A 16,247-nucleotide genomic window follows, 5' to 3' on the forward strand; every position below is an offset into this window, starting at 1 on the left:
CTCCTGCCAACCTAGCAGTTTGAAAGCACGTCAAAGTGCAAGTAGATAAATAGGTACCGCTCCAGCAGGAAGGTAAACAGCGTTTCTGTGCGCTGCTCTGGTTCGCCAGAAGCGGCTTAGTCATGCTGGCCACATTACCGGCTCCCTCAGCCAATAAAGCGAGATGAGCGCCACAACCCCAGTCAGCCACGACTGGACCTAATGGTCAGGGGTCCCTTTGCCCTTTACCTAATAAGTTATGGTGCAGAGCAAGAGCAAGTGTGGGCTCCTTTCTGTGTCTAGCAACTTCCATCCAGCAATCTAATCTCTCTTGCTTTCAGTCAGTTGGGAAAGTGTTAGCAGTTATCCCCAGGCTCTAGTCTAAACACCTTTTTTTTAATGAATTGCCCACCCTCTTCATTATACTTTTGACTCCTGCCTCTTTATCCATCATTTGGAGAGCAATATTGGGAACAGCTGTAATTACCATGGAAAGAGGACCCAGACCAGCCAAATATGCTAAGAGGGGATATAAGATCAGACACTTACTGAATATTTCTGTTCCGCTCTCTTGATCTATCTCCTGTAGCGCTGAAATTGTTTGATACACAACAGCAGGAATTTACACAGAACATTTCTGAAGTTGCTTTTCACCCTAGTGGAGATCTTTCAGAAGTTAAAAAATGGTCCCTACTTATTTAGCATGTTAATAAATTTAAAGGATGCCAAACTTGAAATGGTTAATTCCCCAAAGAGCTTTTCTGCATAACACAGCTCATCCCTTTCATGGACTCGGTTCTCACTAAAATCAACCTATCACCACTGTTAATTCTCAGACTGTTACTAGTCAGTGAGTTGCAGTATGCATGCAAATCCCTTTCCAAACACTGAAGATGAATATAGTGGAGAATCAAGCACTTCTCAGAGCAGATGGCTCCTTTCCTCAGTGCATGTTAATATTATGTTGTTGGCCATGCTCTCCTCATGGATACAGGCTGAAGATTGCATTCAGTAGTTTAAAAGTAGGGTGGGAAAGAAACAAACATAGCAGGTAAACAATTCTGGATTATGGGGATGGGGGCAGAATCAGCCAGTTGGCTAGTAGCCTTATCTTCCATGAATTTGTCTAATCCTCTTAAAGTCATTCAGGTTGGTGGCCTGTCCCTTGTGGGAGTGAATTCTATAGTTTGTGCTGTGAGGAAAATGTACTTTTCTTTGTCTGTCCTGAATCTTCCAACGTTCAGCTTCATGACCCCCGAGCTCTAGCATTATGAGAGAAGGAGAAAAATATTCTGCTATTTGCTCTCTTCACACTATACATTATCATATATAACTCTAGCATGCAGTGGGCCTGCTAGAGGGTTTTGTTCAGGGGTTCTGTGTTCAAAGGCAAAATGGGGCAAAGTCAGGAATCAGCAAAAACATCTCTCTGTTAGGGCTGCTTACTGGGGTGTGGTCTCAGGGCCCTCCCATGCCCTTCCCAGAGGAGAAGCGAGAAGGAAGCCCCTTCCCTACTGGCTTCTGGGACTCTCCTAGACCCTTTACATCTCCTTCCCAGAGGCTATTAAGGAAGGCGCTATCATGATTACTGGGCTTTGGGAAGATGTCACAGGCCTTTGGGATACTGCCAGAGCCCTCCTGCTCCCTTCCCAAAGCCCAGTAAGTGAGGAAAACCCACTGGGTGTGTGAGTGGGAAGGGAGAATAAATGGAGAGAGGAGAGCGCTAAGTTTCCCTGGCTCTCCAATTGTTCCTAATCCCCAAACACCTAAGGTTGCAATCGCACAAGTAAAGTGAACACAAGTTGCAGGCTTACTGTATGTCCTCTTGTATTTCCTATAAACAAAAAAGCCCCAGATGTTGTAACCTATCCTCCTAGATGAATTGCTCCAGCACCTTAATCATTTTTGTTGCCCTTTTCTGAACCTTTTCCAACTCTGCAGTATCATTTTTGAAATTAGATGATTAGAACGGTATGCAGTATTCCAAGCATGGTTGCCCCATGGATTATGATACTGACATTTTTAATTTTCATTTCTTTTTCTAATGATCCCCAATATGAAATTCACCTTTTTCACAGTTGCTATACCCTGGGGCAAACATCTCTATGGAGCTCTCAACTACAACCTCCTTCAGGATCAATAGGGGGGATGGGCTTGCGCTGAAGCAGACTGAGCAGTAGGGCAGGCTACCTACTCACTCCTCATAAACAGCCAAGACAAGCACACTTCACTTGTAGCCCAGGCATGTGATCTTGGCTTGTGATCTGGCAGGTGAAGGGAAGACTACATCTATTTTGATCTTTCAACGAGCCAACATTTATTATTTATTTGATTTATATAGCACTCTTAATCAAAAGATCTCAGGGCAGTTCATAAGATAAAAATGCAAGATAAAAGCACAAATAAATGATTAAAACAGAAAAAACAAATCAATAAGCCCCACTCTCACAAATACATTTAAAAGGCTGTAGAATACTAATCAGCCAAAGGCCTGGTTGAAGAACGTTTTCCCTTGGTACCTATTTGTTGCTCCCTAAGATGGGAGTCATTTTGGGCTCCTATCTTTGTTGGTGATGGAGTTTCTCTCCATACATATAGGCAAGCCACTTTCTGCCTTTCACATTTGCCTTGTTTAATATTGTAATTTTTCTAGAACTGAAATTTGTGCCACCTGTCAACCACCCCCAATCTATTCTAATTGTGACGAGATTACAAACCTGTTTTCAGCATGTGAGATAGTGTAAGCTTAGTCTCTGAGCTGTTGCTGTCTACTTTTAACTATGACAATTCATTTTATGTTACCTTGATGAATTAGTGGCACTCGTGCTGCTGTTCAGTTAGCACCCAGGAATAATAGCAGCTCTTTCAAAGTTTAACAGCGCCTCACTGCTGGTATTGTTTCTGGAAAACTGGAGCGTAAACTCACCCTGTATTCGAAGGAGGTTTTGTCTGATAATGGCAGACTTTATCCTAAGGGTAAAGAGGAATTCAGATCCCCCATGTGCTACCATGTTGTTATTTATTATTATTATTATTCTGAAGTGCTGGAGTGCCCAGATGTTATTTCTGTGTAGGATTTGTTTTGACTTGAAGCCAAAATAAATTGGCTCCACATCAAAGAACGATTTTCTGTCCAGAGATGCATGAGAGTAAAATTGTCAGGCTACAGCAAATGATACTACTTTTGAAAACAGCAGAATTGTCTCGTGGTTGAATAAGATTATTACAGGCATTCTATGCATTTAAGAGATACTATTATCTAAATTGCTTTTTAAAAATCCTGTTTAGACATAATTTGTCAAATTTGAAAATGAGATACCACTTTGAGAAAAAAGGTAGATAACATTTTCCCTCCCATGTTCCAGCTTTAGCTCTAAACGTTGCTGCAGAAGATGTAAAGGACAGGACTGAGCAGCTGTCACAGGTACTACATTTTGTGTTCCAGCTCTAGGAAGCTAGCGTTTTTGGAGGAGATGTTGTCCATGCCATATTGATATGTCTCCTTGAAGTGAAAGAGGCATGTATAGGAGCTCTGCTTGGAGGACTGTGTCCTATGTGTTGTTTTGTGAACTGCCGTGTATACCCTCATTTTACATGCTTCCATTGCGGGACAGGTGACCTTTCTAATTTAGAGGTAGCAAAGGATCAGAGTTTTTAAAGAGAAGTTTGCCAAGCTATAGCCTCAGTTATATTGTACTGTGATGTTATTGTGTCACATCTTGTGTACAGGTATTGCAGGGGCAGTTGAATGGGTAGCATTTTTCAAACACATCTGTATAGTTAGTTTCTGATCCCTCTCAGATTGAAAGGCAAAACAAAGAAGAAGCCTATGATGCCTCATTCTCATTTCCACTCAGATATTCAATTAAGTCTATTTACTTCAAGACCCATCCGCCTTCTGTGCAATAACCCATTCATTTTTCTTGATAACATCTTGTTCCCAGTTATAACAACTATATAGGTTGCATATTGGCTATTGCAAGCACCACCTTCTACTGAAAGCTTCAGCGTTTGCAGTCTCAGAAGAGGCTTCAGTCTTTGCTTGAAGTGCTGCTGTGTTGGTTTGCATGGGAGGTTATTCATACACCTACACAGTTGGGAGCTTCTGATTTAGTGTAGGGAAGGGAAAGGAAAGGGTATGGGGCAGAGTGAAAGAAGAAAGCAGGGTGATAATATGTCAGCAGAAGAGACTCCACTAACTGGATTTGGCTCATACATCATGCTCCGAGTATTGGGGTATACATGTACTGTATTTTTCCATGTATAAGGTGAAGGTTTTTTGCTTTAAAAAATAGTAAAAAATTGGGGGTCATCTTGTGCACCGAACATGGGCATCTGGGGGAATTTTTAAAATATTTAGGCATATATCTGGGATTTTGGCTTGGGCAGGCTGAGGCTGTTCCCCCTTTCTCCCCCTCCCCCCCCCCCGGGCTGCATGCTGATGACTGGTTCGTCTCCTGAAGCCCATGCTGGTTTGACCACCAGATCGAGAGCAGCTGCCGCCACCGCTACCAAGAGTTGCCTCAGCTATCTCTCCTTGCCATTCTTTCCTCCCCCCCTTCCCCTATCAGACTCCCACCCTGCCCCCAGCCCACTCATCACCTTCCTCAGCTCAGTTTGCTCGACAGCATGGCCCGACACAGAGCAGCCACTGCCTTCCCCTGGCTCTTCCTTGGCATCCTGCTTGGGAGCCTGCTTCCCCACAGCAGCAGCAGCCACTGAGGGAGAGTGTGTGGTGCCCCAGTTGCTGCCTTTGCTTCTGCAAACTTCTGCTGCAAACTGCTTATGCTGGAAACTTTGAGGGTGATCGCCCCAAAAAGATCAACAACTTGCCGCCACCAATCATACAGATTTTCACTTCTATTTTAGGGTTTCATTTTCTTAATTTTGGGTTAAAAAAATAGGGATTGTCTTATACATGGGGGTGTCTTATACATGGAAAAATACGGTAACTTCTTTAGGGCAGAAACATGGACTAGTTGTTCCATTGGGTTTCTTCAAATGCTATGATTCTGTAGGTGGAATTCAGAAAAATGCTTCCTCTTTACTTTTACTATGCGGCCAGTTTGTCAACACAATTTACAGACAATCCTGAGAAACACACTCCATTTCAGTTTGTTTGGTAGCTGCTGAATAGCAGCTGAGATATTTTTAGAACGTGGTTTCCTGGGTGATGGGACTGTGAACCCTTTGCTTTTAAGTGCAAAGCTTAAATTCTGACACAAATGTACATATCTTAGATTTACTGGGTTTTATTTTGGGCTCTGCAGGAACCTTTCTTCATATTTATTTAGGTTGCAATATAATTTGGATAGAGGGTTTTCCCATCGATTGATATCCTCATTAAATGATGAGATTACTTGTATATCACATAAGAGTGTGACGCTTCTAAGTGTGTGCATTTTAGTCATCTTTATTTCATGGCTTTTTATTTGGTGCTTAGTTCAAATTAATTGTAATCATGGCTTTTTATTAGGTATTTAGTCCAAATTAATTGTTATAAAACAACATTTTAGAATAGTAACACTGATAACATGTTTATGCAATTAAATTTCTAATAAAAAATAAGTAATATAAACTCATTTCTACATTACATAAGCTTAGTTACTTGGAGGATGTATAACGTAGCAGCTAAAAATGTGAGTATAGAATTTTAATGTTAACCTGAGCTGGAAACTCATTAGATGGTCTTACGCAAGATTCTGGTCTCTGGCCTAGTTGACATGTAATAGTAAACCAGAGTTAAACTAACTGTGGCTTACCGGGAACAGGGAAGGATGCTGGTGCATGCCACTCAAATCATGCCCCCTCCTCACTTTGACACACCAGGAGAAAACAAACCAGAATGCTGTCCTAGTATTATGTGCGAACCAGCATTCATGGTTGCCGAGAAACAGTTTGCTGGTTTGCACATGACAGTAAACCAGTGCTCTGGTCTCTTTCCTTCTGGTACAGCAAGGGAAGGAGGGAGCTGGTTTGATTTGAAGAGCATGCACCAGCACAACTGCGCATTCCCAGTAAACCATAGGTTGTTTTACTCTGGCTTACCATTATATGTCTTATGGTTTAGCTCTTTTCATACAACATAGGGATAATAATACTTGCCTTAGGGATTTAGTGTGGCTTATTGAGATTGCACAGCTATTTGACAGGGGTTGTGACAGGCTAGTTAGCAAGTTTTAAGCAAACCATTACATTTTATTTTAATGTATGGTTATATTGTTTGTATTATCTTAATACAGATGTCAGAAAGAAGTGGAAACTCGACTAAAATAAGCAAGGGTAAGTAAGTATTTTCAGTATTTCAATCTGCAGTCTGTCTGTTAGACTGAATCATGTATATCTCGTGCTTTGTCAGGTTATCCTGTGCAGCATGTTCTTGGGCCATTGTAGACATTACTACTGTCACTCCTGAGCCCTCCTGGATCAGATCAACTAGTTCACCTAGTCCAGGCACTCCCAGCTTGCGGCCCTCCAGATGTTTTGGCCTACAACTCCCATGATCCCTAGCTAACAGGACCAGTGGTCAGGAATGATGGGAATTGTAGTCCAAAACATCTGGAGGGCCGAAGGTTGGAGATGCCTGGCCTAGTCCTTTATCATGTTTCCCAGCCCACAAGCAGGACACAAAGGCAAGAGCCTCTCTCCAGTTGCTGCTCCCCAGTAGTTGATGCTCAGTGGAATTGGGGGTAGGGTGTCCTTCCTGCCTGGTTATTTTAAAAGGTGGTCCCAACATACTTGGTTGTTATTATATCAAGGTCTCAGCATTTAGCATTTCGCTTGTGTTGGGTTAAGAGCAAACAGTGGGGGGAAATAGAAAATTAGCTTTCACTTTTTATTTATTTTAATCAAAAGATAATTGACACACGTGCGTGCACACACTGTCACTCATTAACAGTGCATGCATGTTTACTCAGGAATAAGTTGCATTGAGTTCAAGGGGGCTTACTCCTAGGTAAATTACAGGATTACAGCCTAAAAAGATTAAAGCGGTTTCCAGATCATCTCAGACTTTTTTGTTCAATGTTTGCTTGAATTGCCTCTTGTCCTGGGTGCTCAATGCTGAATGAAGGCCTGTGGAGAGCCACAGTTCAGCAATATATTGGGTGCCTCATATCTGTGGGGGCCTATACAGCCCTGCTGCTGGTGGTGTAGTGCCTCAGATGGTGATATAGCCATTGTGACTAATCCTAGAACACACACACACATCTATTTTCCTTTAAAAGTCATCTAAAGCTGTGGGTTTTTATATAAGAAGTTAGCTGTCCTATACAAGAACAGACTCACCCACCCATCCGACTAAGTATTGTCGTCTACTCCAACTGGAGGCAGCTGTCCATGGTCTCAAGCAGCAATATTTCGCATAACCTGCTACCTGATAGCAGGGACTGAACCTGGGCTTTGGTATAACATGTTCTCTAGCACTGAACTGTAGCCCCTCCATGTTTCTTTCCCCTATTTCTTCTAGCAGCAGTTAAAACATTATTAATTTATTTGGGGGGGGGGTCTCAACTTCACCTCCAGTCTACTGTTATTTGCCACTCTTACAAATGTGATCATGTAAAAATTATAGCATTGCTTATAGTGTTGCCAGCTGATTACTGATTAAACATGATGAAGATGATAAGCTAGAATTAATCCATTTAGTTATTCAGCCCCTCAAGATGATTTGTACAGAGTTGCCAGTTAATCAGTCTTTTTGGAACATCCTTTAATCTCAAGATTATTTTTAGTGGATTTTGGCACTGGCTGGTTTGTTCATAAGCATGAGCACTATCATGACTAAGAAGTGCAGCAAACATTGCAGGTGTGGTATTTGGCAAATATGGGATAACCAAGAATAACCAACGCGGTCCCCTCCAGAAGTTGTGGACTGCAACTCTCATTAGCACCAGCCACCATGGCTAATTGGCAGGGATGCTGAGAGCCTTAGCTTTCAAAAAGACTATTGCTAAGTCATCAACTAGATTGCCTTTGATTTCTATAAGAGGCACACAGATACTTGAAATTTAACATTATGTTAGATATTTCAAATATAATATTATATTAGAAGATCAGTTTGAGGGCAATTTAAGCTTTTATTAAAACCAAATTCGGTAACCTAGAAAGCCTCCTAATGCCTGTTTCTGGTGTGAGAATTATAAATGTTGAGATTCATGTTTGCTCATATGCTGTTTCTTTAACATATATAAAATTATTTGAAGTAAATTGCCTATAGTATATAGTAATCTTACTCTTTTATTCATATTTGTGATTTTACAAATGTATGTTAACAGTTAAAAAAAGGTTGTATTTACAGCTGTGAAAGTGTTTTTCTTTCAATTGTAGAAGGACAACACATCACAGTCACAGATGCTACTGTTTAGTAAAGTGCTATTTTTTTGTTGTTTGTTACTTTTAATTTTTGTATTATTATGCTTTATTTTGTAAACTTCTTTGTGAGTTAGCTCTGAAAAGCAGTATATAATACTATAATTTCTGTATTGCAAACTATAGTATTTTTGTCCATTGGTTCTTAGGAAATTTTCAAAGATTACAATAAGGTGGTGAGCATAATGAGGAAAGATCTACAGAACACCTGTAATTCAACGTATTACAGTACTACAGGAATTATGGAAAGGAGTGGGTTAACTAAAGTGGAGTTGTACTTTACACTCAAGTTTCAGAAAAGGAACAAATAGATTTTTTAAAGAGAAAAAGGTTTCACACCTAACACCTAAGCAAAGAAAATCCTATGTTTAGGTAATAGAGTTTTATACACACCCCAGTACATATGCCTGTTGGTTTATGATACCATAAGTAGTTGTACAAACTTGTATGTAATAGCGTATGTAGTTACATTGACTTTAAGATCCCTGCTACTAAGTACGAGCAAACAACCAGCTAGAGTAGCTAACCATATATCACTAGACAACTTTTTAATTAGAAGGTATTTTATTCAACATACTTGTAAACTATGTGAACAACCAGTGATTACCAGGCAGCTGTGAACCAGGGAGGAGATGGGTCATTGTAAGAAATTGCAATAGATTCTGTTATGTATGCTTAGTAGAGCATCAGATATTTTGAGAATGCTATGTGAACTCTTTTTGCATTTATGAGACAAATTTAGATTTGTTTTCAGTGGGGCTTGATGCATCTTCGGCAGAAATGACTGACTGATGGAAACTGTTTGCTTTAGGTTAAAGTGTAATTGCTTTTAGTCTCAATATAGAAACAATTTTTGAATTGGATTGAATTTGTGTGACCAGCTTACACTTACAGCGAGTCTTATTTTTCACACCACACTGTTTGTGAATTGAAATCTCTGTGGCAAGCTAATGAACATTTTCAGCCTGGTTCAGAAACAAATGAGACAATACTATCCTTAAATTGAAAGCTTTTATTTCATGTTGTCTCCACAAGTTTTATTAAGGTCAATAGATCCTTATTTCGGCAAGTTAATTATTTGAATAAATTTTAAAAAGTATTATCTGCAATAACCTTGAAACTCACTGTCTCCCCCCCCTTTAACGATTATTACTTATTTTTGATTCACAGAACTAAAAGAAATAGTATTTGTCATCCAGAGTCAAAGGAATTCTTTTCATTTGAAGAAAGCAGATGATCTAAAACAAAGTATTTTCAAACAAGCTGCAGTTCTTGGAAAGGTATGAATAGATAGCCTCTGTCTAAAAAACCATCAAGTTATAGTTCTGGAATATGTTACACACATTTTATTTAAGTAGGCACAGAATTCCATTTCATAAAGCTTCTAAGGGTTGATTAAGATGGTTGGAGGCTTCCCCCCCCCCAAAAAAAGAGGAATGCATGGAATGAAGTACCACAAAAGAAGTCTTGCTGGAAAGCAAAACCCTGAGCATATGCCGTTTCACAGCAGTCAGCAAACAACAAACATTACCACTCCCCAAACCTTGAAAAAACATAAATTACTCAGAATATGTGCACTTATCTCATCATTGCTTTGGCTCACTTCCTGCTTTAGTCCAGTCACCAATGTCCAGCCTAACCTATTTTACATGGCTGTTGTGAAGATATGGAAGGAGGTAACAAATGTTTGCGAATGGGAACTTCCTGCTTGTATTATAGACATGAGATTTCGATTCCCTTACAGAACATAGATGCATCAGAGGGTCATGTTCTGCTGCACCGCCGCTTAAATTAATACAGCTCCCAGGCTTCAACCAACCTTAATCTGGGTTGGGTTGCCTTAATCTGGCATGATTACTGTGTATGTTAGGTCCCTACATTCCATTAAAAATAAAATAAAACATGCTCCCACTTTCCAATGTTCTGCCCTGGAAATAAAGCTGCTTAATCAAAATCATCTTAGTCAAAGAAAATTTAAAACCCACGTTTAGCACTGAGTTGCACTGGGCATTCTGGCACATTCATTCTTCCCGCACCCCTCCCCCTGGCTACTGACAAATAGAGTAGAATTTTGCCCCTCTCCACAGCAAACAATAAAATGTTTCCAGTGCACTGCACAACAGCAGGAGAAAGATCACCTGGGCAGGCAGGTGGGCAAGTGAGCGCATGTTATTTTAGTTGCTCCAGCAGCTCCGCCTTCAGCCAAAAGTTGCATACTTGCTTGCTTCATTCTGCTGAATTATACTTTTTTGTTGTAGGCCAGGAGTCAGCAACTTTTTTCCTGTCAAGAGTTGCATTTCCTCAGAGGTAATTTCTTGGGAGGCATGTGCTGCTGGTAGGTGGGCTATAGCTACTCCACAATGTTTCTCTCTTTGTTTTTCTCTCGTAAGAATCTCAAGAGAGAAAAAGGAAACACTGTGGAGTAGTGGTGATCTTGAGAGTCTAGGGAGTTGTGATGTTCTTAAGTTAAGATCACTGCCACCCAAATTCTTCCCCTCTCTTTTCACATACCCCACCCCTCTATTAATTCACAAACTCATTCATTTGCCATAACTGTCTGCCTGTCTCTTTCTGCCACCCCACCTCCTATGATACCATGGTTGCAGTAAAGAAGCACATTTTTGCCGCAGTGTTTCTGCTCAGTGATCCTGTTGTTTCCCGCTATTCCTTCCCAGTGATCCAGCTGTCAGGAGACAGACAGAGAAGCAGGCTCAGAGGTGCAACCACAAAGTGTAGAGGCTAGAGCATCTTTCCAGTGGATGCTATGCCACTCTAGCCCAAAGGCTTTGCGCTTGCACCTCCCAGTTTCTATCTACCACATTGTTTTTCTACTGGGACAGGAGCATCTTTAGGAAACCACTGGAGGGCAGGGGTGAAGCAAAAAATCTTTTGGAGAGGCTGGATCATTGGGAAGGAACTGGATTACTGAAGAGGCAGGAAGGGACAGAAGACACTGGGTGGGCAGAGCATCAAGGGTTGTATAACACAAGGCAGGCCGTATGTGAATGCGATCCAACTCTATTGTCACTGTAAAAAGCATGCAGCTGGTTTTTAAATTAATGGGGAATTATTTTCTGTGGGATATGCATTAACATAGACGCTAAAAGTCCAGATGTTTCTATTGGATTGATGTGATTGTATACAGCATTTGCTAAAACAAACAAATGAAATTCTCTTGTTTCAATTCATCAGATGAGGGAAAGAAACAGAAAGCTGTGGCAATAGCATACTGCATCTATTCAGGGGCCCTGACAAATTCTGGCACTTTAAGCCAGAAGCTTAAAGCAAATACATTGGAGTTTTGATACCAGAGCGAAATAAATGAGAAATGCTAAATTTGTAAGTGGGGGGTGGGGGGGGAGAGTTGGAGGGAGGGAAGCTACAAAGCATCCCAAGCTATGTGAAATGTTCTGAGAGTAATACAGTCATGCTCCTTGAGTAGTTAGAAAAAATTGTTCGACTGTCTGATAGCGCTGTGAGATTTTAATCTTGATTGCAGTATAACATAATTGAAACAAAAAGCTTTTTATGTGGGTGGAAACCTATTTTAAAACAATAAAATAGTATTGAACAAGTAATTTATTGCATCCATCTGTTAAATTCATTGTTACACAGACTTCATAAATACTACTGTGTAACATATTGAACGCCTACATTATTTCCCAGTACGCCAGTAATTCTCAAAGTTTGGGGTGGGCTGCTTTGTGGGAGGTGTATGGAACACCTGTGAGAGCAGTACAAAGTTTCGGAAGGCAAGTGAGCTCTTCCACCAGTAACCAAAACACAGTTGGGTTGAATGACCCCTAGTAAAATACCTTTATTAATCCACTTAACGCTTGTGGTGGGAATCTCCCTGTCATTTGCCTCACCGTCCCAACCAGATTTGGGAGATTGGGATGACATTACTCACCTACAGAAAAGTCAGCTGTTCCTGAATTGTGGGTTCATTTGAGAAATACTGCCTAAAAGCAATGGGAAGATGCCCATTTTGTATTCTTTGAAAAGCCTTTTTAATGCAAAATGCTTTGCTTCTGTTTGAAGTATTTTTCTTTGCTTCAGTGAATGTTCTGTCATCAGTTTACATTGCAGAATGTCTTAAAACTTATAATTCCAGGCGGATAAAGACTATCTTAGGGTAAAGGTTATTGTAGTAGAGATTTTTAAAGAAATTTTAAAAAAAAACTGAATGAAGTTTATTTTTGATCAGAGTAATGTAAAATGATGTAGAACACTTAAAGAAACCACATATGAAATACGTGGGGACGTGCTTCCAGGCTGAAGTATTGGATTTCTGACACACTTTAATCTGTACCTTTTCTATGTCCAAATTAATCATCATTAAAATCACACACAAGATTTACTAGCTACAAGCTCCTAAAATATACATTTTTGGTCAGGTTGCAGAAGGCTGTGGTAAGCAGACATTATGGAATTGAAACATTTCTGGGTTAACCTGATGGTGGCTACTGATACTATTAACTCATCTGAGGTGGTGCTGTTCATGCCCACGTTTTGCAAAACAGGTTTGGGCATGCTCGGCATGGAAGAGAATGTTCCTTTTGGAGTCAGAATTTAACAGATTGCCCACCAATTAGTCTAAAGAAAGGGTGATAGCTATAACGCCAAGTTCACCGTTCTCCTAAATTAATTAAAACTTTACTTAGACAGGTACCGCTAGAGGTCAGTACTATGCACAGTTTTAAATGTATGTGTATTTTTTTGCTGCACAACTTTTATGCAAATTATTCTCACCACCACCACCTCAAGTGATGGTTATGACAATAGAACCTGATACTGTGACTTTTAACCCTGAACTGTTTTGTTTCTCTTGTATTCTAGGGCTAATTAAATATTTATTATTTATTATGCTCCCCCTTTTTCTTTGATGGAGCTCAGAGTGGTATACATAAACAGTTCTCCTCCACTTCGCCCTAATTTTATTTTAGCAACAACACTAAGCTAGCTTGGGCCAGAAGACTGAGTCAAGGTCATCCAGTGAACCGTGTAGCTGACTGTGGCATTCATCCTGGGTCTTCCTAGTCCTAATCTTATATACTCACTGTCGTACGAACCTAGCCATATAGCAGGATTAGACTTCAGCATTATTATTATTATTATTATTATTATTATTATTATTTGAATTTATATACCCCCCCCTATACCCAGAGGTCTCAGGGCAGTTGATTAAGACTGCATTAAGACTGCAGGGGCTATTGGGACAAAACCTTAACTGGATAAATATGGCAATTCGACATTACATTGCCTATTTGTCAGGAACCAGACTGAAGGGTATTGCTCTGAGGAAGAATGGTGAGAGCCCCGCTCTCCCTCTGCACAAGGGCCTGATCCTGAAGCTCCTCTGGAGCAGGAGGATAGTATCAACCTAGAGCAATGGTTTGTGGAAGGACACAGTTTGGAAACGGACAGTTGGGCTGAGCTGGGAGAAGAGCAACCAAGGGGAGAGGAACGGGAAGAGAGAGAGCTGGTTGAATCTCCCTCACTAGAAAGTGTGCAGCCCATGAGCCCTAGAGCCAGACGTCTGGATATGGTAGCCTCTCAGAAGGCTCAGTGGTGAGGGATCATGTGGCGAGGAGATGGAAGTAACTAGAGGGAAGTGGTAGGAACTCAATTGGGAGCACCTACACAGTGAGAATGGATGCTGAATGTTTGTGCTGTGTTCAATAAACCTCTCTCTTGCTGCAAATGACTACTTTTGCTTCATGCTGTTATCTACAGAGAGGGGGACGATAAGCCTTGCCTGGCAACCTGACACTATTCCATGCAGAATCCATTTTTTCCTTAGCCGTACTTGGGAAAACTTGGGTTGTACGATCTTTTAATCCTTTCAGCTGCTAAAAATGTGCATCTAGTTCTGTGTAGGCTCAGCCCAGTTAACTGTATAAGAGACCTTTGTTTCTTAATTTTTTCCCTCTTCAGGATTCAGCACAAACTCTGTGTTCCTCATACTGTAGCATCATTGCAGCTATGCAGGGATATAGAGTTTCTGGCATTGGTTGGCTAGCATTCACTAGGGCTGAATGGCATTCACTTGAGATGCTCAACATAAATTTGGCATTGTGTTTCTTTTAATGAAAACATTTAAATAGTTTATATATTGCCTTTATATAACTCCATTCAACCAATCAGGTCCCAAGTTGGGTTTAAATCAATATCAAATAACACATCAACAGACACCAAAAGGACAGCAATAAAAGGACAGCAGATTTCATACTTACAAAGTACTTTTGCAAAGGACATTTACATGACCCCACTGCTGTCATGTGAGACTCTGGAGGTTCATACAGGAGTGGAGGGGGGGCTTGTTTAAAGCCCTTTGCAAACAGCAAAGGGGCTTTGAAGCCATTGCAGGTTCTCAAGCATCTCCTTTGCTAAGTTCAATACCATGCCCAAGGAATGCAGTGAGATAAACCACAAACTAAACAACTGATTAACTAATTAACAAAAATGGACAGCATTTCAACACCTATTACATGAAAATTTAAATAATATATACAATGCCAAAATAATAATGACATGCGCAACTCAGTATCTCAAAGCCAAGCATCTGGCAGTCACGTTGGAAGCCCTGCATAGAAGACTTAGAGGATAAATGTGATGTCATAATAGCATTTGATTGACAGGTGAGTTACCCCACCTTTCTGTCAAATTTGGCCCATGAGACTGATCCTCGTAAAGATCCAGTGCAGGCAGACCAAAAGTTTCCTTATCCCTCCCTTAGAGGAAGGGCAGGATATAAATGAAGCAAGCAAAGAAAAAGGAAATAACTGATAGCAACCATTAAAAATTGTTCAGAGGGCAGTCAAATTACAGAGTCATACTGTAACTGGTGTTATAGGTGAATGTTCTGTTTGAATTAGATTTTATTACCTGTCCTAATGAGCTTTCCAATGCTGGTTTGTTATGCTTGCCAAAACATAATTACAGGATATGTAGTTTCCATCTGTCTTGCTAGTGGATTGTTAATTTTTCTACATTCATTTTTTACTGCTGCATGTACGCATTTATTTTGATGTGAAGTAGTGTTAATAAGACATTCTGCTTCCTACTAGCATTTGGAGATGTTAATTGGCATACACAGTATAGTTTAGTGGAGAAGAAAAATGTGACGCATTATTCTGAAACGAACCACTTTAATAAAAGAAAACATCTTTTATTCACATGAAATGAATAAAGCACACTTAAATAAATCGCTTGTACAAGATTCCAAAGGATTGTGCCTTCCAGGGCCCCATTTACAGCAACCTTCACCTCCACAAACTGTTTATGCAGTGGACAAAGTGCTAGCAACAATTTAATTTTTGTGCTGTTCTTATTATACTTTGATTGTTGCTAGGGTTGCTTTTGTGCCTGGATTTTTACTCCTTGAAATATGGCAACCCTAATTGTTGTAGACTCTTTGATATAGTTCATGAAACTGCAATATACATACCATATACTTTTATAAATAAATCATGCAGCCAACCATGTGTTCCGTCAACACCTGTTCCTCTTGGCTAATTAAAGCTTGCTGAGTGCGTATAACTGAATGGGTCCAGGATGTAATCAGTATGCATCCTGGTTCTGGCCACTTACAAAGAGGAGGTGAATCAACCACTCCTGAAAACATCCACCATGGAACCATTGTTTTGTGACAACAACCACCTGCCATAAATTCCCCCTTCTGGGTGATTAAGATGATTGCGGTGTAATAGTTGCAAATAATCTTGGACAAAACCAGTTCTCTTGACCCACTGCAGTTGCGGTTCTGGCCTGGTTATGGGGCTGAATTGCTTTTGGTCACCCTGATGATATTGGAGGCACTGTTTTCCAGTATTTTTGGTCCTGTCTTCAGCATCAGTTGCAGAGAATAGAATGGGGTGATTATATCTTGCATCCCT

At 40.4% G+C, this 16,247-nt stretch overlaps 1 protein-coding gene across 7 annotated transcripts in view; it reads left to right on the plus strand.

Moving 5' to 3' along the window:
* The window catches only part of B3GLCT (beta 3-glucosyltransferase), a 70,340-nt gene that overhangs the window by 12,080 nt on the left and 42,013 nt on the right, over positions 1 to 16,247 (plus strand). For 5 of the 7 annotated variants that reach the window (XM_082220292.1, XM_082220295.1, XM_082220293.1 and 2 more), the window contains exons 2-4: positions 3,345 to 3,403; positions 6,222 to 6,261; positions 9,520 to 9,629. In XM_082220292.1, coding sequence (XP_082076418.1) covers positions 3,345 to 3,403; positions 6,222 to 6,261; positions 9,520 to 9,629 — 209 coding nt within the window. The remainder of the gene's footprint in view (positions 1 to 3,344; positions 3,404 to 6,221; positions 6,262 to 9,519; positions 9,630 to 16,247) is intronic. The other 2 variants (XM_082220296.1, XM_082220297.1) reach the window with 1 other exon arrangement.

Source organism: Podarcis vaucheri, assembly GCF_965113315.1.
Source record: "Podarcis vaucheri genome assembly, chromosome: 4".
NCBI lineage: Eukaryota > Metazoa > Chordata > Lepidosauria > Squamata > Lacertidae > Podarcis > Podarcis vaucheri.